This window comes from Muntiacus reevesi, chromosome 5 (genome assembly GCF_963930625.1).
Source record: "Muntiacus reevesi chromosome 5, mMunRee1.1, whole genome shotgun sequence".
NCBI classification, from domain to species: domain Eukaryota; kingdom Metazoa; phylum Chordata; class Mammalia; order Artiodactyla; family Cervidae; genus Muntiacus; species Muntiacus reevesi.
This window is the reverse complement of record NC_089253.1, coordinates 89121043-89147001: the sequence shown is the minus strand read 5'-3', so window position 1 is coordinate 89147001 and position 25959 is coordinate 89121043. Positions and strand designations below refer to the sequence as shown.

The 25959-nt window shown below is 59.1% G+C and overlaps 1 protein-coding gene across 3 annotated transcripts in view; it reads right to left on the bottom strand.

Moving 5' to 3' along the window:
- The window catches only part of CASZ1 (castor zinc finger 1), a 154366-nt gene that overhangs the window by 20119 nt on the left and 108288 nt on the right, over positions 1-25959 (bottom strand). For all 3 annotated transcript variants that reach the window (XM_065935774.1, XM_065935775.1, XM_065935773.1), the window contains 4 exons: positions 7205-7693; positions 3414-4248; positions 1957-2025; positions 253-343 (listed from right to left, as the gene is read on the bottom strand). In XM_065935774.1, coding sequence (XP_065791846.1) covers positions 253-343; positions 1957-2025; positions 3414-4248; positions 7205-7693 — 1484 coding nt within the window. The remainder of the gene's footprint in view (positions 1-252; positions 344-1956; positions 2026-3413; positions 4249-7204; positions 7694-25959) is intronic.

The following is a 25959-nucleotide window of genomic DNA, read 5'->3' as shown; positions in this document are numbered from 1 at the left end:
GTGCATGGGGGACTCAGTGCCTGGGAGCAAGAATAATTATTACTGGGGAGGCAGAGGGCTCCAGACCCTATCAGATGCCTGTGAGCAGCAATCTGGGAATGTGGACAGGCTGGGAGTTTTTCTGGCCTCTCTTCTTGCCCAAATCAAGTTTGGGTGGCCCTAACAGAACCCTGCAGCCCTGTCCTGCTTCCAGGAAGCTCCTCCGCTGCTGTGCCAGCCTGCGGGAGCAGGGTCAGTGCCCACGGGACATACCTGGTAGTTGCACTCGGGGTCGAGGCAGTGGTAGTGCTCGCGGTACTGGTAGGCGCAGTGGATGTGGCCACAGTGCTGACTGCCTGAGAACCTGCAGGGAAGAGGGGGTGGGCTCAGGCCTCTCTGGATGCCAGCTCCAGGGTCCTCAGCCTCTGTGGCTGAGAAGAGTCTGTGCCTGTGCTACAGAGGGCTGCTGCTGGGGTGTGGTGGCCCTGGGTGGAGATCTGGAGGGGCAGGGGTGGCCCCTGTGCCCGTGAGGCAGAGGCTGAGAAGGCCAAGGAGAGTGATGGGGCCACTGGGAACCCCAAACCCACTGAGCTGCAGACTGAGCCTTATTTGCCCCAAGAGGGAATGCCGGGGTGGGGTTGGGGGGGCGCACAGAGGCCTGGCACCAACACTGGGGGGAGGAAGCGGGGCCAAGGCAGAGGCCAGAGCAGGGTCAGGGGAAGAGGCCCAGGATGGGATGGGATGAGGTGGGGAAGGCATGAGCCCCAAGGGGGCCCAGACGCTGTTTCTGCAGGTGCTGCCCTCCCACTCCCCACCCAGCGCCGGGTCAGGTGCTGGGGACCCCAGTCGGGCCAGCCCAGGGTTCTGTGACTGAGAAGTGTAAAAGGGCTCCCTCTGTCCTGGGTTTTCCCGACACTTGAAACAGTCCAGTGTGATGAATTTTTAAAGCCCAGCATCTGTTTGGCTTCCCGTGGTAGGGAGCATGTTCTCCGGCCAACTCCCCAGCCCGGAGCCCCTACTAGCTGCCTGGTCACCACCGCCTGCGGTCCAGAGTGCCTTGGGCTTTCTCTGGGGTCCAACACTGCCAGAGTGGGGGATCTCGCAGGCTGAATGATGACCACTCGGGGAGAACACACCGTGATAACCGTGGACAAGGTGGTGGGCTCAGCCTGCCTGCCCCACCATGGAGAGATTGAGGGGAAGCCCCGTGTAACGGGGAGAACCAGTTGCGAATAAAGATTTAAGCTGAAGCTGCCAAAAGAGCCATCTGCTGAGGCACTAATAATAATGATAATAATAATAATAAAGAGAGTACAGCAAAGCTGAAAAGACAAGAAGGAACAGGAGGGAGACACAGAGAGGGACGGAGATCAGCAGAAAGACGGCTGCCAGGGCCTGGCCCAGCCAGGTGCTGCCCCGCCAGGCACTGCCCGCCGGGGGCCTGAGCTGGGGGATCTGATGAGGTGAAGTTTCTTCACCTGCCAAGCCCGCTGCCTTAAGGAGGTAAAGGGGCAGGCCTGGAGTCAGGTGGTGAGGGTCAATGTCTAGCCCAGCGTGGTGTGTGTGGGGGTGTTGCACGCTGAGGCCACCTGCCCACACCCCTTCTCATCCCCTTACTGTTCCACAGTGGCTTGCATTGCCCTCCCTGCCCCCCACCCCAAGGCTCTGGATGAGCTGTGGAGGGGGGGCGCTGTGCTCACCTGTGGCCGGGCCCTGCTAGCAGGCCCTTTCAGGTACCCGAGTCCTGCCTGGGGTACGAGCTGCTTAAGGGCCTGTGGTCTGGACCCCGTGAAGGGGGTGGGGACTCTGAGATGCGGCAGAGGGCAGTCCCTGGAGGGAGTCTGGGAGCAGGAGTGTGTGGGGGTGGGGAGGCAGCAGGCAGCTGATACTAGCGGTCAGATGGGCTTGCGGTCCCACGGTCCCCAGCATTCCTGCCCCACCCACCTCTCCAGGGCAGTCTCCTCCCCAGGGGCCTACCTGGCAATATATTTCTGGTAAATGTTTACATCTTCAGTGACAGCTGGTTTATCTGTGGGCAATCCGTTCCTGGTGAGAGACACACAGGGCACAGCTGATGAGTGGACGAGTCGGCCTCCTGCCCCAGGTGTGTCTGGGGGCAGCTCCCTGCCCTGGGATCCTGACCCTTGTCTCCCTTGCTCTGTATCATCCTGGGCACTTAAGGTGGGATGGGAAAAGTCCTTTGGCAGAAAACTAGCAGAATTGGGTTCAGTTGGCCCATCTTCGGCAAGGGCTCGGCTGTTTCAAGCTGGCAGGGCTGGAGGGCTCCACCCTGAACATGGGTCTGACCGAGAGTCCAACCCTCAAGAAGCCTGGGAATCTGGGGCCTGGCCCATCTTGCACACAGTGGGGTCAGGACACTTCTGGCTGAAGAGGGGTACCAGGGACCACTAGGGAAGACCCCAGGGGAAAGGGCAAGAGCAGCACCAAGCGAGTGTGGCTGAGGGGTTGGAAAAGCCCCCCCCCTCCCCCCCCCCTGACAACCCCCATGCTGAGGGCGGCTCTCTAGATCTGCTCTCAGGTTTCTGGACCCTCCCCCAAGAGGGATGGCTGTGGCGAAAGGTATTCTCAGCCCCACACATGGATCCATCAGTCATTTTACCACTGTGGAGGGCTTCGCGCTGGGTCCGCCCACCCCAGCCTCCTACCGTCTCCTGCTGCCCTTCACACAGCCCAGGCTCTGAATCCAGGAGCCAAGCCCACCAGCTTGGAGCCCTGAACCCGCAACCCAGAGTAGGGCTTTCCCAGTCAACCATAAGCCCGCAGCTGGCCCTCACGGTGGCAGGGAGAAAAAGCCTGTTATGGGTAGATGGGGCTACAGCAGGTGAGTTCAGCAGGTGAGCAAGTGCACATAAGCACAGGCAGACCTTGGAGATGATGCAGGATCGCTTCCAGACCACCATGATCAAGTGATGGTCACAATGAAGCAAGTCACATGAATTTGTTTGGTTTCCCAGAGTACAGAAATGGCACGCTTACACCATACTGTAGTCCATTAAGTGTGTAACAGCATTATGTCTGAAAAAACCATGCCTATGTCTTAATTAAAAAATGCTTTACTGCTAAAAAATGCCAACCATCAGCTGACAACGCAGGGTTGCCACAAACCTTCAGTGTGCAAAAACACGCAACATCTTCGAAGTGCAAACAAGGTTTGCCTGTATGTGGTATGTGAGTGAGTGTGTGTGCACACAGCAATATGTGTAGTGTGTGGGCCCATGAACTGGGTGTGAGAGATTATGTAGGCTATGTGTGTGTATGTGTAAGTACATGTGTGAGAATCTGGGTGCACGGTAGATGTGCATAAGGTGCGGCTGCATGTGTCCACAAGTGTGAGCTTCAGAGGAAGAAAGTGGGTCTCTGGGTCACCCCAGTGCTGGACTCAGGGTTGGCAATGAGGGTGACGCGCGCCTTACTTGACAGTGGAGACGGTCCCCGTGGTGATGGAGTCTGTTTTGGAGAAGGTTGACTTCAGGTACTCGGGAGTGTTGAAAGGCAGGGAGGCAGATGGCTCAGGGCCTGGCCCAGGGGCGCTGGGAGCAGTGGGCACGCTGGCGAGGGGTGCGGGAGCCAGGCTGGGGGTGGGCGGAACCTTGGCGGGGCCAGGCTTCTGGATGGCCCGGACGTCGTACTTGGAGGGGCGCCCCACCTTGCCTGTCTTGAAGGCGATGGCCCCGCCCATGTCGGGGCTGCCCTCCCCGGGTTTGAAGAGGTGCAGGTACTTGACGTTCTCCAGGTCGTACTTGGACGGTTTCTTGTAGGCGCTCCCGTTCTGGGGCCGCAGGTTCTCACCCGTCTTCAGTTTCTGGATGAAGAAGTCGTACTTGGAGGCGCGGGCCACCAGGCCCTGCATGGGTACGCTGCTGTGTGAGGGCAGGGGCAGGATGGTGGCCTTGGTCTCCAGGTGCGCGGTGCTACTGGGAAGCCGCAGGCCGGGCAGGGGGCCCAGAGCCTCCTTGCCTGCCCGCCCCTCGGCCGTGGTGCCGTGGGCCGGCCAGGACAGCTGCTCGCCGGCTTTGAGCTTGCGGATGTACTCCTCGTACTTGGAGAACCGCGCCCGCTTGCTGAGGGCGTCCTCGGAGGTGGGAAGCGCAGAGGAGGTGGCCACCTCGGGGGTGGAGCCCGCATGCAGCTTCTCGAAGCTGATCTTCCTGGCCAGCTCGTCCCTCGTGTTCTGGTCGTCATAGCCAAACATGCCAAGGAACTCGGTCATGGTGGAGGCCGCGTAGTCCCGCAGCGAAGAGGCCTCTCCTACGGGAGAGGAGAGGGGCTGTCACCTCTGGGAGGGAGCAGGGTAGCCAAGGGACAGGCTACCCCCAGAGAGGGTGGGGGCCGGCCTGGGGAGGGGGCGGAGCAGGACATGATCTATGGACATTTGGCTCACTTGTTAGGTTTTACGACTCTTAAATTAATTTGTTTAAAAAAAAAGTAATTAATACTGGGGTAAAATAAAACGAGTTCATCAATGCCAGGAAAATCAATTTCCTAAATGTTCTGGCCGATGGCTTTTCAGTACATTAAACAAAGTTTCATAAATGTCTCCGCTCTCTCGCCTTGGCCTAATATGAAAGAGAAGTCATTTTACTGGAAGTAAGGCCAGATCTCAACCTGCCTCCGGAGTGGGGGTGGGAATGGGGGCTGGGGACAGGTAGGGCTGTGAGCCAGTGGCTGGGCAGTCAGGAGGACCCCTGGGGACCGGTCAAGGGTGGGACCGGCAGAGCTGGCCTGGAGGGCCCTCCCTCCCCCCACAAATGGACACACAGACCCCTGATCCCCGGGCGGAGGACGAGGGGCTTGCCCCAAGCCTCCTCAGAACCTGTCCTCTGGGCCTCTCCTGGCCCCCCCACCCGGGTTGTTAAGGGTCCCAGACAACAGGGCCGAGGGGGCAGAGAGCCTTCTGATGTGTTGCTCAGACTCCTTCAGGGCCCCACCCCAGCCAAGACTTACGACACAGGGAAGCCTACAAACCTCCCTGCCACCCTCTGGTCACTCGTGTTCACACACAAGGGTGGGCCACCACGAGGAGAGTCAGCGCCGGAGACACAGCGGCTGACGGTCCACATCTCTCACTCCAGTGTCCATGGCAGGGCACACGGGGAGTGCCCCGCAGCCACCTCCCCATGGGGCCGTGCATGCACACACACTCTCACAAGCTCACGTCCCAGTCACCTTCCCAGACACACATAAAAGCGTACCCAGACCACCTCAAACTCCACATCCAGCTTCCCAAGACCGTCCCATTTGGCCTGGGGCTGTTCCCTGGAGATGCACCCCCTTCCACACACAATGTGCCACCATTGCAAGCCTGTGGGATAACCCCCCCCAGGATGTGCCTTCCCGTGCAGACACTTTCTAACACCGACCACCTGCTATAATACCCCGCCCCGAGTCAGGGGTGGGGGCACTCAGGTGGGTGAGACTCGTCAGGCCCCAGAGGATATGTGTGTTCTCTCTACTCCTGTCTGAGCCTGCACACAGGCCCACAGAGCAGCAGGACCCCAGGCTGGGGGTCCTAACAGCATGGCCAGGGAAAGGTGTGGCCAGCACCCAGCAGCGGGCTCTTCTCCTGCCCCCAACCCCACCCGGGGGTGGTCTGAGAGCCGGGTTGGGCTCCGGCACAAGAGAAAACCTAGAAGCATGTAGACAGAGCCTCCGCGCTCCTGGGAGGAAGTGGGGAGGGCAGTTCTGTGGGGTCTGGGGCCCGCTGAGTGAGGAGAGAACAGTCATAGACAGCACCCGGCCCCCAGGGTGGGCAGAGTGACTTCAGGAACCGACAGATGGCTATCCCCCTGGGCCGGCTGGCTGGTGGGCTGCCGTCCTGACCTCAAGCCACTTGGGGTGGGGGACCCAGCCTGGGAGGGGTGGGCTCTGGATGCTAGATTCAGTGGCTCAGGGACCAGGGAAAAGGGCTAAAAATAGCTGGAGGCAGCTGAGCCCTCGCTATATATGGCAGAGAATCAGAAGGCTTTGAAGGGCAGACGGCTTACAGCAGGGAGGGGGCCAGGCAGGGGTCCTGGGGGCAGCCCAGAGGCCTGCATTCCCAAGGCCACGGTGGGCAGCTTGGGCTCTGGCTGCCCAGCTCCAGGGCCCAGGCTGAGCAGGCTGCCTGGCGTCATGCTGCCATCCCGCTGCTATGCCATACCCGAGGGGGCGAGGTCTGGAGCCATGAGGTCACCGGGCAGTTTCCAGCCCTGCCTCCTGCCGGGCCGGCTCGCCACTCCCCCAGGAGGAACTGGGGCGCTGAAGGGACAGTGGCCCTGGTCCCTGTCCCTCCCGCTCCTCAGGCCCAGCGCAGTCACCTTGTGTGTGGGAACGGCAAGGGCTTTTCCTATCAGAGGAAACTGAAGGTCACACTTTTCCTCATTGATCTTGCAATGTTTGTTAATTACTCTGTCACTGATGTGGCGAAGGATAATTAAACAGCTCTGTTTATATCTTATATGCATAATTATGTGGCTGCGTAGGGCTCCCTGCGCAGGGAGGAGATGCGCCCCTCGCTGCAGGGGAAGGGGAGGCTCGGGACGCTAGGCGCTCGCTGCAAGGAGGCTGGGGAGCTGAGGAGAGCCCGGGCCCCAAGTTCCAGCCCTAGCCGTGCCCCCTCCCACCCAGAACTGAGGTCCTCCCCTCCGCACAGCAGGAGGAGCTCAGGGCTGCTCTGCCTCTAAGGATACGTGGACCCCAGAAGAGCCGGGCCTTAGCCATCTCGTGGGAGAGAGGTCAGCCAGGGGATCGCATCCGGGGCAGGTGGGTGCAATGGGATCTGCTGGCTGGCTGTCTCTCCCCGCATATCCAGGTACTATGCCCCCCAACAGGCTCCTTCCCAAGCAGGTACTTGCAGCAAGCCATCTACCCACACACTATCCATCCATCCATCCATCCACCTGTTCACCCATTCATTTGTCTTCCTGAAGACCCACTGTGTGTTTGGCAGCCCATCGCAACCCTGCTCACACGTCTGGAAAGCTGCTTTTTCAGGCCCTTCCCTTCTCACCCCTGCCACACCACCCCCCGCCCCAACCCCTGCCCAACTCATCTCCCCCATTCTGGTTGTGACCTCAGCCCCAGCCCCGACCCCCTCAGGAGTCCTCCGTGGGCCCGAAAGAGGGGTCACTACTTGGAGCAAGAGTGAGGGAAGAGGGTGTGCTCTGTAGACACACCACTCCTCCTCCTCGTGGTGTTCTGTCCCGTCCAGGGCTTAGATACCCACCTGAAGCCTGCTTGGCACTGGGACCACTGTCATCCTTGGAGGCTGCCCCATCCGAGTCCTTCTCCTCCAGGACGCTGCCGTCCTTGGGGGGCTCTTCGCCGTGGTCCTCTTCGTCGCTGCAGCCCTGGGGCTGGACCATGTAGACACCCTCAGGTGGCAGCTCCAGGCCCTCCCGGGCGATCCGCCCCAGAACTGGCGTGGGCGCCGGCTCCTCGCTGTACTCCCCGTTGACCCACTTCTCAATCACCGCCCGCCTCTTGTCTTCTTCACTGCGGGGGGGCCGGGCCACCCCGGACTCGGGGCCACTGCGCTCTTTATCCCGGGGCCGCAGTGGGCTGCCCTCGGCGTGGGCGCCAGCCTCCCCGCCCTTCTCCACCACCACCTGGCGGCTCAGCTTGGCGCAGATGGCGTTGAGCTTCAGGCCGCCTTTGCGCTTGGCCGCCATCGCGGGCTTGCCTGCAGGCGGGTCGGTGCACCGGGTGCCTTCAGCTGTGGGGACGGAAGAGAGGGGTCAGAGGCACCGCCACCCACCTCAACAGCCCCACGTCCCCCAAATCAGAGGTCTCCCCAGTCACATTCCACCCCACTGCCCTGAGACCAGGGCACGTCTGTCCCCTCACTAGACTGTGGGTTCTATTTTCAGAGCCTGGCTTGGACTACGTGGTTCAGAAATATCTTGTAAATGAACGAATGAATGAATGAATGACTTCACGCACAGGAGCGGTCTTCTCAGCCCTGGCTCCTGGAAGCACTTCCTCCCCATGTCTGGCCCCGGGAGCCAGGCCAGCTGTGCCTCAGGATGTCACTCTGCCTCAGCCAACTCCTGCAGCCCTGGGGGGCCTGGCTGGCCCCAGGGAGCCCACTTTCCAGACCTGAGGAGCGGGAATAGATTGGGATTCTTCAGATTCCCAGTGGAATGCCCGGAGGCTGCCATTCTAGTGCCTCCTCCCTGAGCATTACAGCGTGATGCAGATGGCCTGGAGCTGTAAGTAGGCTACCCGAGCACTGGCCACCTCCCTCCCGGCCACTGAGCAGGCGCCCAGGGCTTGGGGGGGAACGGCAAGACCACCCCCAAACAGCTGGGACCTGCCACAAATGCCAACCAAAGCTCACACACCTACACTGGTTTATTTGTATATTGGTCCATCTGTCTGTCCACCCATCCATTCAGTGAGCTTCTGCACGGCAGTGCCAGGGGTGGGGCGGTGGCCACGGCAGACACAGTCATGGCTCACACTCCCTTTGTGCACAGGGGGCCCCATCGAAGCCTGTAGATGGCAGGGCTCCCAGGGGGTGGGCATGGCCGCGTCTCCACACAGCTCAAAAGGCTAAGCCTGGGGAGGGACTCTGCTCCCAGGTCCACAGTTAGAAGGGCTTCACTACAATGGATCAAGAGACTAAAAACACATGCCTGTAGCCTATGTTTGAGAGGCTGACTCAAACAGAGATGGACACGCTTGGGCCAGGACCTCCTCTGTAGGCAGACTTGGCTTGTGCACACAGAGGGTCGCCCCCCGATACAGACAATGCCCAGCAGTCCCAGGTCCTTGTCTTGAAGCCAGCCGCCCAGTTCTCCCAGTCCTGCAGCCCTGGCTCTTCCGGTCCCCACCCTCGCCCTAGCCGGATACCCACTCTACCCATGTTTGTCCACGTCTCCAAGTCTGCACTGCCCACACCCAAGTCTCTAAGCACCATCGTGGGCTCTTTCTCAAGGTTCATTGATGGGGCCCCTCATCACGCCATCCCACCCGACCTCCAGGCCAGCCACCAGGCTCTGTGACACCAGGCTTCCTCAAGCAGACCTATGGGGGGCAGGCCGCACCTGGGCCCCTCTGCCCCTGGCCCTGGTAGAGAAGGAGGGTGGGAGGGGGGGATCCTGCTCTATTTTTACCAGGAGGTAAGCAGCCAAGTGTGTATGGCAGACGGCAAATGAATCTATAAATATTTATCCCAAGGAAGAGGGAAGCAGAAGCTCCCAGGGCTGCACTTGCTGCTGGTGACACCCCATCCCTGGGCCCCCACCCATCCTGGAGCCTCCTGGCACTCGGGCCCACCCAGCCCTGCCCACCCTCTCCTGATGCCGGCCATGTGCCTGGCTCAGTCCCTTGCGGGCCCCCACCAGCTGTGCTGCAGCTGTGTGCCGGGGGCCCACCCCCTGCCCGCAGGCCCCTTGGCTCCGCCCACACCCCCCGACACCTGCCCTCCAGCTGCTGCTCTGCCCCAGCCCACCTGCCTTCCAGATGCTGCCCTCCCTCTGACTCCCGCTGCTCCCAGGGGTGGAGGTGGGGAAGGCATGTGGGCCTGGGGTGCAGGGCAGGAGGCAAAAGCAGGCCTTCCTCGTAAGTGCACACGTGTGAGAGTCGGGCTGTGAGTAGAGGGGTGAGTGTGTGTGTGTGTGTAAGAGCTGAGGTTCAAGATGCCTGCCCGCCCGCCTTCCGGCCCACCCTGTGGGGCCTTCTCCTCTCCCCCTCCTTCAGGACCCTGGGACCTGCAGACTACCCCCCTAGTGGTCTGACCCCAGGCTCCTGTCCATGTAAACATTCCCCTGACTTTCTTCCCTAAAATATAAACGCCGTGGCCGGGCCTCAATGGGAGGAAGCCATCCGTCCCCGGCCCTGTCACTGCCCCTTTCATCTCCTTCCCGCCACCAGCCTGCCCGCTGCTCTATTTACACTGGAAACTTCCTCTGGGAACAATACTGCCCAGGAGGCCGGCTTGGGCTGGAGGGTGGGAAGGCGCGGGGACTCCCGTACCGCTAACCCAAGGCCCGGCTCCGGAGAGGAGGCGAGGGACAGGGCAGCTGCAGTGGACCCAGCTGGGCCTCGGGGAAAGGAGCAGGCTGGTATCTGCCTGTGGGCAGCCAGCCCAGGGCGTCTCCGAGCCTGCAACCTCCGGCCCCAGGGATGCTGGATGGGCCAGGGTGAGCCCTGGGAGGCAGCACTGCACCATTGTGTGGCCTGGCCTCTGGGGCAGACAGTTGTGAGTTCAGGGCCTGGCTCTGCCCCTCGCTAAGCTCTGGGTTCTGAGCGGGCTTTATGCCCATGAAAGAGTTGCAGGACTAAGGTGACAGGGTGCCTGTCTGTGCCAAGCACAGGCCCTGACAGTCAAGCATCGGGGAGAAGGCAGCTGAGCTCTGGGAGGGGACAAAGAGGCAAGTGTGGTGCAGTTCTGAGCACGAGATCCCCAGACCAGGAAACCACACCTGGGCCAGAAGAGGCTGCTGGTAGCAGGGACAGGAGAGGCTGGAGGGCCGGGCTGTGGGCAACAAATGGCCCCTCCCTGGCTCCCAGAGTCTGAGTCTCCCCTCCAGGGGCTCCAAACTCAACAAGCCCCTGCAGGCAGCTCTGTCTCCAAGCTAAGGGGTCCTGCTCAGGGCGGAGAGAGAGAGGGGCAAGAACTGGCCTGTCCTTGCACCTGATGGGCGCTAGTTCACGGTGTGTCACCACGACCCTGTGAGGCAGGTACTGCCGTTGTCCCATTTGACAGAGGAGGAGGCTGACCCTGGAGCCATGAAGACACTCCAGAGCCTGAGCGCACAAAGGCTGGAGTGCAGCAAGGTGCGGGGCTACCACCATGTCCCCATGACAGCTCCGGAGGCTCCAGGAAGTCCCAGGCCACCCAAAGAGGGCTCCTCTCTACTCCTGCCCGTCTCCACCTCACCCCCACTCCCAGTTCCCATAACACGGAGCCCCCTAAAGTGTTAACTGTGATGGGTAAAATGGTGCAGCAGATTGCTACAATAAATAATTTACTGATATTTATAAATATGCAAATCAGCCAGCTTCAGAAATCGAATGAAGGGAGGGCCTCGGGAGAAGGGCCCGTTATGGCAGGAACCGCATCACTCCCTCCACAGGCTGGGGAAGGCCAGGGCTCCTGCCAGCTCTGGGGGAGGGAGGGGGCTCCTCTAGCTGCACCTGGGCCCCTCATCCCTGATCCCTGGGGACTGAGGGTGGGGGGAGCGGATTGATTCCACCTCCTCGCCCAGTCAGGGCCAGGTCCTTCCTAGCCCTGGGTAGCCTGGGCTCAAGGGAACCAGAGGTTCCAGTGCCCGATGCCCATGACTGGGTCTCAGAGTCACCCGTCCTGCCTGGGGTGAGGTGGGGTGGGGGCTAGTCCCCAGGGGATGGCAGGGCTGGCAGCCCCTCCCCACCGGTGAGTAATGTGTTTTGGGGCCGGGCAGACTGTCAGCTACCAGGCTCCGGGTGCTTTATGGGCTCTGCCTGGTGGCTCTGAACTCCCTGGTAGGAAATAAAGTTCTCCCTGCGCGTCCCTTCTAAACATTTCACTCAGTGGAAACGGTGTTTAAGAAAAATGAGGACATATTTCTTCCTAAGGATGCAGTGTCCCCTTTGGGCGGCCTAATGCCCGCTGTATATCAAGAAGTGGCGAGGCAGGGGCCAAGCACCCGTCCCCTCCGGTGGGGGTGGTCCAGGGGGCTGGCCTGTCTGCTGCCAGGTGGCTCGGAGGCCACGGGCACCGCTAAGCCACTCTGGTGGCCGCCCTGGCCCGCACAGCATAGAGCAATATGGTAGCTGGCACCCTGAGCACTTCCCCTGCGCTGGGGACAGCACTGGGTAACACCCCCACCCCCACTCCAGCACGGCCATCATCCTGTCCGATTCCAGGTGAAAAAGCAGAGCCCAGTGAGGCTGTCAACTGTCGCGGTCATCCAGCATCTGTGCGAGAGTCAGACTCGGACATCTCACCATCTGAGACCCTAGGCGTACCTCCCACAGCCTCCCAACCAGGGTGCCAGCAATTGCGGAGCCTCCCTGCCACCCCTAAGGACTTGCACTTGATGGGCCACCAGCCCCAGGGGGGCTGAATTCCGAGGACATGACACGAGCAAGCAGACTGCCCTGGTTCCTACCAGGACGGATGGTTCAATTTAGACCAGGGGGCAGATGCTCGCTCACGTCATTACAAGTGTGATCACTGCGGTGAAAAGTCTCGGTGCCACAGGAGCGGCAAGCCTAGGAAGCAAGGAAGGATTCCCAGAGACACCTGCCCCGGCTCTGCTCCCCAACAAGCTCCCTCAGGGCCCCCCATCCCCCTCCCTCCCTCCTCCCGCCACCATGCAGCCCACCTCCATCTTAACAGTTCCAGCCCCGTCTCCCCAGACACAACCTGTGCCCTAGGAGAACAGGGGGGTCCTTCCTTCCCTCTTGGGCCCTGCGCCTCACTTGGCAGAGAGGAGCAGCCACTGCTCCTCGAGGCCCTCAGCTGGGCCCCCTGGTCCCCAACAGCTCCAGGTGGGGAAGTGGGGGGGGGTGCCCAGCCGCTGGGCCCTACGTGTGCCCCTTTGTTTATTTATTTATTATGATTTTTTAGTCCAGTTAAAAGGTTTACTATCCAGACGCGTCTAAGTGGCCTCACTTAGCGTAAGTAACTCTATAAATCAGGGAAACTGTTAGCATCCACCGCACAGGCTGGCCATCAATCTCCCCCAGGTCACAGCCAAACAGAAAGGGGAGAAAAAAAAAAGAGTTACCACCCAGGGGAGATTTAAAACACACACACACAGCGCACACGCAGACTGCGCGCGCACACACACTCGGGCGCCTCGGTATTTGTACAATCATATTATAGTCACACGTGTACACACACAGCGGCCGGGAGCCTGGCTGTGCTGCGTGCGTCATGACATGGATGCACGAACGCGGCTCCTGCAGCCCGAGGGGGACACCCCTGAGGGAGGGGTGAGCCCCCAGGGCCGGGCTCTCAGTGTCTGCGCTGCCCTGCCCCGGCAGGCGGCTCTGGAGGACGGTGGGACCCGGAGGGGGTTCAGCTGGGTGCCTTCCCCTTCTGTGGCCCCTGCCTCTGCCAATCCCCAAGGGGCCAAGCTTTTCCCTTTTGTGTGCAGGAGGCAGGGAGGTGGTGCCCAAGGACGGGGCAGGGAGGTTGTCAGCCCCAAGCCACTGACAGGCCTTCGTCCCGTGCCCAAGGCTGGGCACACCCCAGATGCAGCACGTGACTCAAGGAGGGCAGCACCATCCGGAGGAGCGACCAGCTTCGACGCAGAGCCCAGGAGGGTGCCCGGCAAGGCGAGCTTTCTGCAGCAGCCTCAGGAATGCCTCACCTTCTCACTTGAGGAGATGTGGCTGGATGCGCACAGAGCTTGGACACAGGCTCCCACCCTGTCCCCAGAGAGACCCCAGACCTAGAAGGCCCCCACCAGGAATGGGGGTGGGGAGGCCGCTCCTGGCATTCTCTGAGGGTCCCCAAGGCCAGGCCGGGCAGTCCGAGGGTGGAAGAGCCACCCAGGGCCACCGCCTCTCCCACCTCGCCCAGAGGCCTCCCCGGCTCACCCGCCCGCCTGCCCGCTGCATCTCCCCATGAACTCTATTTCTCTTTCCTCTCTGAAAACAACTGAGCTGTAAATACTGTTTAACCTTCTCCCCCCCTCCCCCCCACCCCCTCCCCTCCGCACTATAAAAACACAAATATGCCATAACTCAGCCGGCCCGGCCGCCCAGCCTCCAACATGCCCTGCGCCCGGGCCTCTCAGGAAGGTCATTACAAACGACTTTCCGATTCACTGCTCCTGAAATAATTTTGTGTATTAAAACCTGAATCTGCACTTTCTGGGGCCGAAAGCCTCGCTTAATTATGGCGGGTGTCCTTGGGACGGACAGTGATCCTTCACTCGCCAGCCCGCGCTCCAGCCCTCCGCCCGCCAGCCCGCCCCCCTCCCGGGGCCCAATCTGTTTTCAAAGTGTGTCTGTCCTTTATTAAATTGTTTTCTTTTCCACATTATCAGTTGCCATGGAGACCTCATCTCTCGGATTATTTGAATTTCATTATATCTATTGATTTGGGAGCATTTCATCTTTTTTATTGTTTTTCTGTCAATTTTCAAAACGAATAACCATCTAATTTGCGTCAGTGCTGATTATGTTTGTCCCTCAATAGAGGTCGGCAGCTGCGCTGGGGAAACAAATCAATGAAAAACCATCATAAAACTCCCCACTCCGGTCTCCAGGATGTGTGGGTGACATTCCACGCCTGCGAGACACACACTCATCAGCTCCAAGTTCGGCTACGGTGGCGGCTGCTCCTCTCCACGTCCGCCTCCTCTGGCCTTAATATTTAATTCTGCGATTTGGGGCATTATTAGTGGTGTTTTTATTAGTGCGTGTGCATGTGAGTGTGCTGTGGCGTTCATTTGTGGGTGAGGCAGGGAAACCCCAGAGGAGGGCATGGTGGACGGTGGGAAGTGGAAAAAAGAGGGGACACCCAGAGGAGGGGACGGGGCCCGGGATCACCGGGAGGACCACGATGAGGGCTTGGGAAAGAGGGGACGCAGAAGTGGGACTGAGCCAAGGGGAGGAGAAGAGGGAATTCAAATTGCTTACTTTGTTGGTTTTTTTTAAATAATTTATGCAATTTTAAGCATTTATGTATAAATTTTTTAATAAGCCACCCTGGAGCAGGATGGCCATTAACATCCCAACGTCCTTCTGTCCAATGGGCTGGCGGAGAGGATCAATTTCTGAGAGTACTTTCCCTTTTTTATGACATGATAAAATGCTTTTAAAGCAACTTACACAAATATGGAAATTTTTTTTTCTTTTTTTCCCCCGTCCCCTCTCCCTTCCCCTAACAGCCTTCTTATCCACCGGGGATGGGGGTGTGCGCGCGCGCGCACGCACACTCGCGCTCACGCTCTCGCTCCTGAGGGGGGAGGGGGCGGGGGGCTGGCCAGGAGAGAGCCCCAGTTCTAACTGGAACTGGCCGCCTGTCCTTCTAACAAGGGCATAAACTTTCATTACCCATGCACGCAGTCAAAGACAATTTAGGGAAACGCGCTGCTCGGAAAAGGAAAACCTCAGCGATTCGTGGCCCATGCTGCCGCTGCCATCTGGGGGGCTGCTGAAACCTCCAGCCCCCAGTGAGATGGAGCCAGAGCCCTGAACCTCGGACCCTGCCAGGCAGGAGGCGGGGAAGGGCCCCCGAGGGTCACAGCCATAGAGGGAGAGGAGGGACCAGACAGAGCCCTGGGAGCAACCAGCACGGGCAGGCTGGTCATGCTCCCCCCACACCCCTTCACTAACCCCAGTCAGGCATGAGCCCTTGAGGGCAAGCACAGGATTCCAGGGCTGTCCCAGAGTGGACACTCAGCTCTGTGGATGAACAGACAGAGGGACCGAGTGAAAATTAAGCAGGAAACTTGTCCAGATTGCAGGGGTCCACGCTGGAGACTCACGGTGCCGGGGAAAGGCTCTTTCTCCGGGTGTCACCTCCTACAGAAGTGGGTCTGGCAGGAATGCTTCTGTGTGTAAAGGATCAGGGCTACCAGAGCGAGAAGGGGTGTCCTGGCCACTACCACTCTGACCCTGCACTTGAACCCCTAACTCCCTGAGATGAAGCCAAACCTTGTGAGGAAGAGGGCAAGTGGCTGAAGACTTAAGGACGATCCTTATTTCCATGTCCCCTTTACCTTCCAGACCCTCGTCCTGAGGGCTGGGGCAGGTGGAGGGGCCTGAAGGATGAGCCCAGTCCCAGGACTGAGGGGGATGACCCTGGTTCCCAGGGCGGACTGGGACGGCATTCACCCTGCTGAGACCACACCTGGGCAGCTGGCCTTTAGCAGCTCCCAAATAAGATACACTGACATTAGAAACTTGGTGCGTATGCTACATCACTACAGTCGTGTCCGACTCTGCGACCTCACGGACTGTACCCTGCCAGTTTCTCTGTCCATGGGATTCTCCAGGCAAGAATACTGGAGTGGGTTGCTGTGTCCTCCTCCCGGGGATCTTCTAGACCCAGGGATCAAACCTGCGTCTCTTATGTCTCCTGCATTGGCAGGCGGGTTCTTTACCATTAGCACCACCTGGGAAGTCCTAGAAACTTGGTCCCCCTCTTAAAAACTTGCCGTTTGAAGCAAGTTACACCTCTGCCCTGGACATCCGTGTCCTCACCTGAGATGCCGGGTTGTTGAGAAAGAGGACGTAGGTGACATGCCTGGCGCAGTGCCACGCAGCAAGGTGCCTAACACCACACTGGATGGTGACTGTGGACAGGGGCCCCGTCTCCGGAGCAGGAAGGGCTGTTGCGGTCAGCGCAGAGTCCAACCCTGCACGGCCCAGCCTTTGCCCAGAGATCTGGGAGGTCTCAGCCTCTTCCTGCCTCCCCCCGCGCCCCAAGCTCAACTTTCTCCTGGGGCACTCCCACCCTGGAGCCCCCGAGCATCTCTCCAGACGCATCCTATTCCCTGGTAAGCCCGACCATGGGCAGCCCAGGAAAGGCCTCACAGTATCCTCGACCTTCAGCGGCAGCCACGTGGGCGCACCCCTGGGGTAGCCTGTGGTCAGGCTACCCCAGCGCTCTCGGGACGCGAGTAGAGCAGGGCTGCACCCACCCTCCTCCTCACTGGTGCTCAGCCCACCACCTACCCCCCAACTGTCATTAAAATAACAAGTTTCTGTTACAATCTAAACATTCCCACATCGCATAAAGGGTTATATTACACCCGAGTCACTCCCGGGCCCGTGTTTGCACAGAAAAGCCCACGGCAGGTCCCCCCTCCTGACGAAGTGACTTATTAAAGTTTAAACAGTAATTAACAGAACAATAAAAATAAAGGGATGTTTGGGGAGTCATAGCGCACACAGGGTTTTTGGCAGTGCCAGCAGTTTTTCAGTGCCCTGTGCTGGCAGCAAAATGTGACTGTGAAGCCAGGGGGGACGGAGGACCGGGCCGGGGTTGGGCCGGGGAGACTCTGGGCCCGGAGGGGGAGAAACTGAGGATGGACGGGAGTGAGGGGATGAGAAGGCTGCTGGGAAGCCCTTCTGGAATCTGTGTGGGGCCACCAGCCCTGCCAGGATCCTGGGTGGCAGACTGGGCGTGGGGGGAGCAGGAGAGGCTGTCTGATAGCCACAGTAAGTCCACCGAGCTAGGCTGTAGAGGCTCTGTGATGCGAGGGCCCAGTTTGGCCCCGGGCCCTTGCTAGGAGTCCAGTGCCCTGATCACATCCAGCCAACGCCGGCATGGACCCGACCAGGAGAGGGGGGGTCGTCGGGTACCCTGGTCCTGTGGGCATCACCAGACCCTGCAGCTATTCATTCCTGGGGCTGGAGCCCGGCCACTCTGGCTTCTCTCCCAGTCGGGCAGGGACCTCTCCCTGTTCCTGTGCTTGGGGCACTGCCGTGCCAAGAACTGTCCTGAAGCCCCTGGCCTCTACTAAGCATGAGTAAAGACTCAGGGGGAGCTTTCCTCTCCACCCTCTGGGAGGTGGAGACCAGCTGGCCCACTATTGCTGGGTTCCGCCTGAAGGGAGGAAGCACCCGGCTGGCTAGGCCAAGGTGGGCCCTCTGCTGGGCCCTTCACTTGCAAAGGTCCTCAGGGAGCCGGCCCTGGGGGGCTGGCCTAAGGCCAGGCCACTCATCTTTCACTGCTCCTGTTCTCCCTCCGCAAATCCTACCTAGATGCTTAGACACCTGGGCTGAGGAGATGGAGGTCTGGAGGGATGGGGGAAGGGGACAGCAGAGAACCAAGGAGGAGCCTCAGAGAGAGGAGGGCCTCCACCTGGACGAGGCCAGTGAGCTTGGTACTGTTTCCTCAAAGACTTGGGAGCTGGGGAAGGAGGGACCACAGGAACGCTCTGTGGCTCATGCACTCATGTTATGTGACCAGGCGATGGTACCAAGGTACTACTGGGCAGGCCCTGGACCACCGGCTCCCCAGGCAGCCCTCTCAATTCTTCCAGACTCCCCAGGCCATGGATGTCACAGACTATGGTGCTGGGTGCTCTCCCAGGCTGTCCTCTTATAACCCAGAGCTCATGGCCAGTCTTGCTGCCCTCGCCTGCCCTTCCTCTCCAAGGAGAGCCTCTCTGTAGTCACTGTTCTCACCACAGAACGTTAGCTCCCCAAAGCGTTTTGCAGTATGGCATCCCCAACTCAGGTTCTCCCCACTAGGGCAGAGCAAATGGTCCAGTGTGGGGCCACCATGAGGACTACGACAGGGGTCTCCACCCTTCTTTTGGCCTTCTCCATCTCCCTTGGGTCTCCGTGAGCCAACCTGCCCTCCTGCCTGCCTGGGGATCCTAGTTCTGCCATACCCTGCCTCCACCCTCGTCCCCACCATTGACAGCCTGGACCAACGTCAAGCCCAGAGAACAGCCTCTGACCCCAGGCAAGCAGCCCCACCAGATCCTGGCACCAGCTCCTCTGCTGGTTCCTCCACATCACAGCTTCAGGGGCTGACAGGAGTGGCTGCAAGCCATGCATGGAGGCGAGATACTGGGCTGAGCTGAGAGGTTCTCTCCAACCTCATGTCTCCTGGGATCAGGTTCCTGGGCTGCTGGCGGGCATAGAGGGCAGGAACTCACCAAGACTGGGCCTTCATGGTGCCTGGCCATGCTGCTGCCTCCCTGCAAGGCTCCTGCAGACCCAGGCGGCCCGGGGAGGATAGGGCCCCAAGGCTCTCAGTGCTGCCCGGGATCTGGGCACAAACTTTGCCCCAAAGACATGGAGAAGAGCCAGCAGCTTTCCCTTTCCCTCTTTCCCAGGCACAGTTCTTTGAGGCTCCACCCCTTGCCCCAAGATGAAGGACTCTTGGTGAGAGGAGAGTGATGCTCCCCAAGAAGCTTTGAGAAAGGGACAGGTGATGCTTCCCAAGTGCCCAGCTGCTCTGCTCAGGAGCCAGGCTGCAAAGAATGACAGGGGCTCCAAAGCCCTGGCCAGAGGAGGCCGACTGAGTTACCCAGCGTCAGGGGCAGGGAGGGTGTGCTGGGGGTTAGCAGGAGGACCGGCGGAAGGCAGGGCCCCAAGGAGGGCAGGTGGGGACAGAGACCTAACCGCTGTGCTCTAAGGTGGGCAAACTGGGGGCAGGTTGCTCATCCTAATCCACTGTTTCTAGAATCCCCAGCTTCTCCCCTGCCCCCCGTGGCCCGGCATGGACCCCTGGCTGGACAAGGCGCTCCCAAGGGTGGCAGCTCTTGGGGCAGAGGCTGCCCTACCTGGGTACAGAACTTGAGAACCGGAAGGGCTTTGAGGCCCAAGATGGCTGAGAGACTTGTTGAAAGCCCAGGTCACTCACTTGTCAGGACCAAACAAATCCAGTAACCCAATTCCTCATCTAGGCCCTCTCATGACCAGCAGATCACACTGCTCATTTGTGTTTAAAAGTTGAATTTCCTGCAGCCTTGGAGACAATCCCCTCCAGGGCCCATCAGCCCCGAACTACACAACGATTCCCTGCTGGAGAGGCTTCAAGCCCCTCACTTGCTCCCTTGGGCAAGGACCCTAGATGGTTCTAAAGTAGCCCCCCTGGGGTGCAGGGCCCAGAAGTCAGGCTCCTTAACTCACTGAGGGAAGCACAAGTGGTGTCTGGCTCTGTGACCTGGCTTACCAACGGAAATGGGCAGGACACCTGGATGGGTGACCATGTGTTGCAGGAAGAGGCTTCCTCTTTCAGGGACTGAGACCCACCCTCCCCAGAACTGTGAGCTGTGCTATGAAGGGGAAACAGGGCACGCACCATTCTGGGAGGAGAGGAGAGACCTGGGAGAGAGAGGTCCGGGGCAGGTAAGCACAGCCTCCGGGAATCCCAGGGAAGAAGGTGGGGATGGTAGCAGGTGGCAGAGGGGTGCTGCGGATACTGTTGCTGCCCCCACCCTCCCTACAGCCCATCTCCACAATCCCCCGGCTGAGGCCAATGATGATGACATGAGGGGACTAATTTAGGAGTATTTTTAAAACTGTGGCCCTGGTGGAGGGGTTTAGCAGTTGTCAGCCATCTGGAGTAAGGAATTACTGTCACCTTCCTGATCCTATAGTCCCTAAACCCAAAGCTGGTTACAGCTCAAGGGGGAGGCAGCAGGTGGGTGGGGGCTGGGGCCCGTCCCAGGGAGATGCCCACAGGCCAGGAAGCACCTTCTCTGCCCTCCTTGGAGGGGGCCTGGGGCCGGGGTAGGGGGCTGGAGAGCCCAGTGTCCTCTGCGCCCACTAGAGCTCCCCCACCCGCTCACGCACGCTCACTCCCTGGGCCATGCCGGCTCGCGCAGGGGCCGTCAGGTAAATTAGATCTGAAAGCTGACAATTTCTGACCATATTTCCTTGATTATTTCAAACAAATGCACAGCAGCCGCTGTAAGGAGATTAAAGTGACATAAACGTCCCGAGTGGGAGGGGGGAGGGCAGAGGATTCAGGTCACCCCCATCCGTCCCCCGCCTGACAGACGCTATATCGCTATCCAATCCAATAAAAAATCCCCCCCTTTTGCTTTAATTAATTTTACAGCTAGCTTGCTTAATTACTTTCAATCAAAATCCTCCTGCCATCGCAAAATTAGAGATGGTTGAGCTCCATTAGCCTAAATTCTTCATTTCCATATAGAAAAGAGGCTGTCTGCATAGCCAGCCTGGGCACCCGGCAGGACAGACGCCCGTCTGCCCGCCCGCTGCCAGCCAGCCCACTCCTGGCTTCCGCTCCATGGCTATCTCTAGTCCATGTATTTCCCCTCATTCTCCTCTGTCCTTGCTCCTTGGGCTGAAAGGAGGTGAGGTCCCGGATGGGGTACCTTCCCCACTGCCCCCCACTCTTCCTGACTCGTGCGGGGACCATAGAGCTGGGCTGGACTGCCAGCATCAGCTGCCCCTGGCAAAAGAAGGGCCAATCCTGGGGTCTCTGCTAACGGGTGCCTCCTGCTCCCAAACCCAGGGCAGACCCAGGGCCCTCTGCCTCATTCATCTTCATAAAGCAGACCTCCCAGCCGGGCAGGACCACATCCAGCCTTGGACTTGGCCCCTAGTCGGTAAAGACCACCGGAACCCATGTTACCCAGGGTCACCTCTCTGCTGACTCCTGGCTGGAGTCCTTGCTCACTATCAGAGCAACCCCAGGGCCAGCTGTCTCCATGGTGCTAACAGGCACTATAGCAGCTCCCATGTTCTCCAGGGGGCCCCATGAAGGCCCCTGCTCACCCTCCCATATCCCTAGTTTCCAGCCTGTGACAGCTGTTCGGGCTCCTCCACCCCCGGCCTGGGGCAGGTGGGTGGTGGGTCTGGGCTCCATCCCCGTCCTGTGTCTGCACCAGCTCCCTTCTCCTCCCCTCGGCTTGCCTACTCCTCACAGCCCCCAACCTCAACTCCAGAAGCTCCACTTCAGGTTTTCCAGGCTACAGCCCTGAGTGTCACCACAGGGTCCAGCCCAACCTGGGCTCCAGCTGATTAAGGATCTGCAACAGGATGTAAGGATTACAATAAAACCTGGCTCCGGATCTACAGGGGCCGAGGGCCAAGTCCTGGCCCCGGGACTCCCCTCGCCTCCCCTTTGACATGCCCCTCCCTCTTAGCTGCCAAGGGCCAAGAAAGCCTGGGCCTCTGGCTCCTCCATGGGGTACTGGTTGGACTGTGAATGACTGTCAAGGGTAGCATGCGGGACTCAGGCCAAGTCCGGAGGGAAAGCAGGACTGGAAGGGTCTGGGGAGGGGACTGAAGGCTGAAACCTGCCCTGGACCCTCTATGGGGACAGGAAGCCAATCTGGTCCTCCCCCTCAAAGAACCCACAGGAAGGTGGGGTGCCCTGGGTCTGACTTCTGGAAGCTCTCAGTGAGGCTCTTCCGGGAGCAGCCTTCAGGGCTGCCCCATCGCTATGGCTGAAGGACTCTGGGGTTGGGCAAGGTAGTGAAACCTGTATCTTGGGAGCCAGCCTGCCCAGACACCAGGGACTCACGGTCAGTCTGCAGGCTCTGCTTGGATCTTGTGCTAAGGGTTAACCCAAGTCCTCCCCTTCCTGGGCTAGCTGAGCTTCTCAAATACATTCCTAAGTACCTATGGGCATGGTCCCGTTGGCCCTAGGGATCCAGGGAGAATGGTTTCAGGTGTCAGGGAGCTCAGATCCTCATGGGAAGACCCATTAGCACCAAAGCATTCCCCACACCACGGAAGGCACAGAGGGGAGGCCAGCTGCGAGTTCCAGGAAGGTGTCCAGGCCCAGACCCTGGGAGGCCAGCAGGTGCAGAAGGTAGGGGACGGGGGTGTGGCCCTCCAGCCTCTCTGCCCTCCACACAGGTCGGCATCCTGTCTCCTGTCTCCTCCTTGGGGAGCTGTCAACAGGGAGGGCGAGGGAGCTGCGAAGGGCACCTCCGGGGGCACCTCTGGACTTCCTGATCACTCTCCCTTCCCTTGGGCACAGAGCTGAAGTGCTCGCTAACAGAGCAGCATTCCAGCTCTGCCCCTGAGGTATCAGGCCTGGCACAGTTGGTGGAAGGGTGGTTGGAAGAGCAAGTTCTGGGCTAGCTGCCCAGAGTTTGAAGGGGCTCAGCCGCAGTGGGGTGGTGAGGTCCCCACCCGTCCCGCCAGCCAGCACCCTTCTCCCCTGTGCCTGCCTCCTCCTCACAGCCCCCAACCTCAACTCCGGAAGCTAGTGGAGCAGGAGGTCCTGGCTCTCACCCCACTCACTCCTTCAACTCGGGAAACACTCCTGCATCTCAGGCCAGCTACCCCTCCTCCTGGGCTTCCCTGGTGGCTTAGCTGGTAAAGAATCTGCCTGCAATGCAGGAGACCCGGGTTTAATCCCTGGGTTGGGAAGATGGGTCAGGAAGATCCCCTGGAGAAGGGGATGGCAACCCACTCTAGTATTCTTGCTGGAGAACTCCATGGACAGGGGAGACTGGCAGGCTACAGTCCATGGGATTGCAAAAAGTCGGATACGACTGGGCAACCAACACTTTCACCCCTCCTCCTACACACCCCTTAGTGGGTCTTGGCTGAAATTTTACTTCTTCCGGGAAGCCCTCCAAACTGCAGGCCCCCCCGCCCCGCCCTCTCTTCGCATGCTGCTCTTTTAGCTAGCACTTCTGTAATAACTCGGTTAATGACCCCTCTGTCTTGCTAGACTGCAAGATCTGCAGGATGGGACCACTGTTTTAGCACAGCGCCTGACCCAATAAATATTTACTGAACGGATACAGAAAACTAAGTGCTTCTCAAGTTCATCAGGGGAAGAGCTGGGACTGGAGGGGGTGTGGCCTGACTTCTGTCCCAGGCCCCCGTGGAGCTCCAGGGTCTTTCCTATCTGTGAGGCTGGGACTACCTGGGACTGAGGCTGAAACCCCTTCTGGGTCTCTGGCCCTCTGGAGCCTCAGGTTCACCTCCAAATGCCCTTCACAGGGCTCTGCCTGGAGAACAAAGGAGGCCCCAGTTGTTCCCACATTGCTCTTGGAGAGGAGCAACTGCTGCCGGCCAGGCCCTGGCTGAATAAAGCCGGCAACTGTTTGCAGGACAGTGCGATTGGCGATTCTCTCCCGCTACTCCTGTCTCTGTCCCAAAAAGGAGAGAGGGAAATTGAAAAAAAAAAATGGGGAAAGATGCCATCCCAAGCCCCACGACCTCCCTAGCCCCTGCTATCCAGTCTGTCTGAAAATGTTATTAACACGCAGAGGGCACGGGGACAGCCACCTGCCGTTGCAGACAACTGGGACAGCCGCAGTAAAGGGTGAGGCTGTGAGATCAGGACCCAAAAAAAGGAGGTGAGGGAGGGAAGGATTGGGGGTGGGACACGGGGCAACAGGAAAGATCAAAGAAAACTGACTCTGGAGAACACTGTGAATGCCCAGCTCAGCAGTCGCAGGAAAGAGCCCCGAGGATGAGCGGAGGGAAAAGGCAGAGACCTGCAGAGACACCTAGAACCAGAGGGCCCAGGAAGGCCCTGGGACACCAGCTTGAATGGGGAGGCAGGGGGTTTACGTGGGGGCAGAGGGTACAACAGCGGGGCTTGGGGGGGAGGTGGCAAAGAAGGAAATGAGAAGTTGACTGGGGAAGAGGGAGAGAGGTCTATTAAAAACCTCTCAGTGCATAACACAAAATGTCAGGGTTTATAGCTTCATTCTTGGCATTGCCGGGACCGAGAACCCTGCACAGAAATGTCACCGCTTGTCATGTTTAATCACCTGCTGTTTGTTAACACCTTCCCTGCAAGGAGCCTGTCTCAATCTGCCCCTGGGCCCCCAAGGGACCCGGAAACAGAAAACATCCCCATCTCCTTCTTGGCCCTGCCCCTGGGGCCTCAAGGGAGGACCTCCATCAGTCATCCAGCTGAAGGCCTCCCCAGGAGCCCCAAAGTGACCCTTCCGAACTGGCGGGCCAGGGAAAGGGACCCACGTGGTCCAAGCAAGGGGCCAGGACCTCTGGCCACAGACTACATGTTCTGAGTGGCTGGAGTCAGGGTGCTTCCAGGCTGACTCCTTTCTCCTGCTGCCTTCTGTCCGCTCTCGAGGGCTGCCTGTCCATTCTGTTTGACCCACTCCTGTCCCCACCCCCTGACCCCGGGTGGAAGAGAAGAGAAATAAAAGAGGACCCGCTCAGATCCCTGCAGTCTGGAATTCACCAATCTGTCTGCTTGAACAGCAACTGCCACATAACATCTAACATTCAAAGCCACCATCCTTCCAGTTACAATCCCGGATCACACCATCTGTGGCTCTGGCTTGGCTCTCTCTGAGCATGCTTTGCTGGGTTGTTTAGACTAGGAATTCTCAGTCCTACTGCCCCATAATTCCTTCCCCTGGGGTGGGAGGGTGGAGTCGGCCACTCGAGCAACACAAGTCTTCCTAAGAACACCTGGCTGCTCTCTACCACTGAAAGCATGATGTGGTTAACACCAGGCGAGGGGCCGGGTCCTTTCTCAGACAACACCTACACAAACAACCCAGTCCCCAGACGAGAGCCCCCACGCAGGGGCAACTGTCTGCAGAGCAGCAAGTCGATCTTGTACAGTTCACAAGGTGGCCCCGTTACTTCCAGAAGTGATGAGGGCCAGTGATGAGCTGAGCAACAAGGGTTTCCCATTCTTCCAGCAAAATCCATGTTTGCACAGAAACATATCTGACAAACATGCAGCCATACAACTGCCTCCCAGGAGAAGGCCCATTCATTTAGACTTTCTTCCTGAAGAGCCCTTCGACCCGTCCGTTCCGACCCATCCGTTCATTCCCAACAGAAACAAGTCAGAATATTTTCAACTCCCCTTCGATCCTTCCCAGCAAATAGACGGCAGCACCCCTTTCTCAGGAGATTGGCAGTAATGAGGCTTTTAGAGGAGGCTTCCTCCGAAAAGTTCAAAATGCATTTGCATCAACAACTGCATTTTATCCGGGTCTCTGCACTGTAGGCAGATTCTTTACCATCTGAGCCACTTCTCTTTGCATTTGGAAACAAATCCCTAAGTGTCTCTGGGCCTCCTGTTGCCCCACTGGTGAAACAGGACAACTCCCTGTGTCTTTCTCCGAGGGAACTGAGAAGAAATGGATAGTCGGTGTGGTGTGTCTGGAAGGAGGGCACTGAGTAGACTGACCAGGTTTCTGCTTCCATGATTCTGTGTGTTGCACTCTATCCTCTCCAGGAAGGAGGGGGCTCACTGTTAAAAGGGTGGGGAGGGCTAGGGGCTCAGCTGCAAGACCTTTCCCATGCCCAGCAGAGGTTTTCAGGTGGTGCCCTGTTGTGTTAGGGGAGGTGCGCATGCACACCCACTCGAGTCCACAGGCACGTGGCTGAACACAGTCCATGGAGCTGGAGCAGGGCAGGTTTAGGTGGAGCCAGTTGTAAATAGGAGACACAGGAGACATGGTTCAATCCCTGGGTCAGAAAGATCCCCTGGAGGAGGACATGGCAACCTACTCCAGTATTCTTGCCTGGGAAATGCCATGGACAGAGGAGCCTGATGGGCTCCAGTTCATGGGGTCGACAAGAGTCAGATACGATTGAGTACACCTGCTCATGCAGTTGTAAGTAACCCAGCCTGGA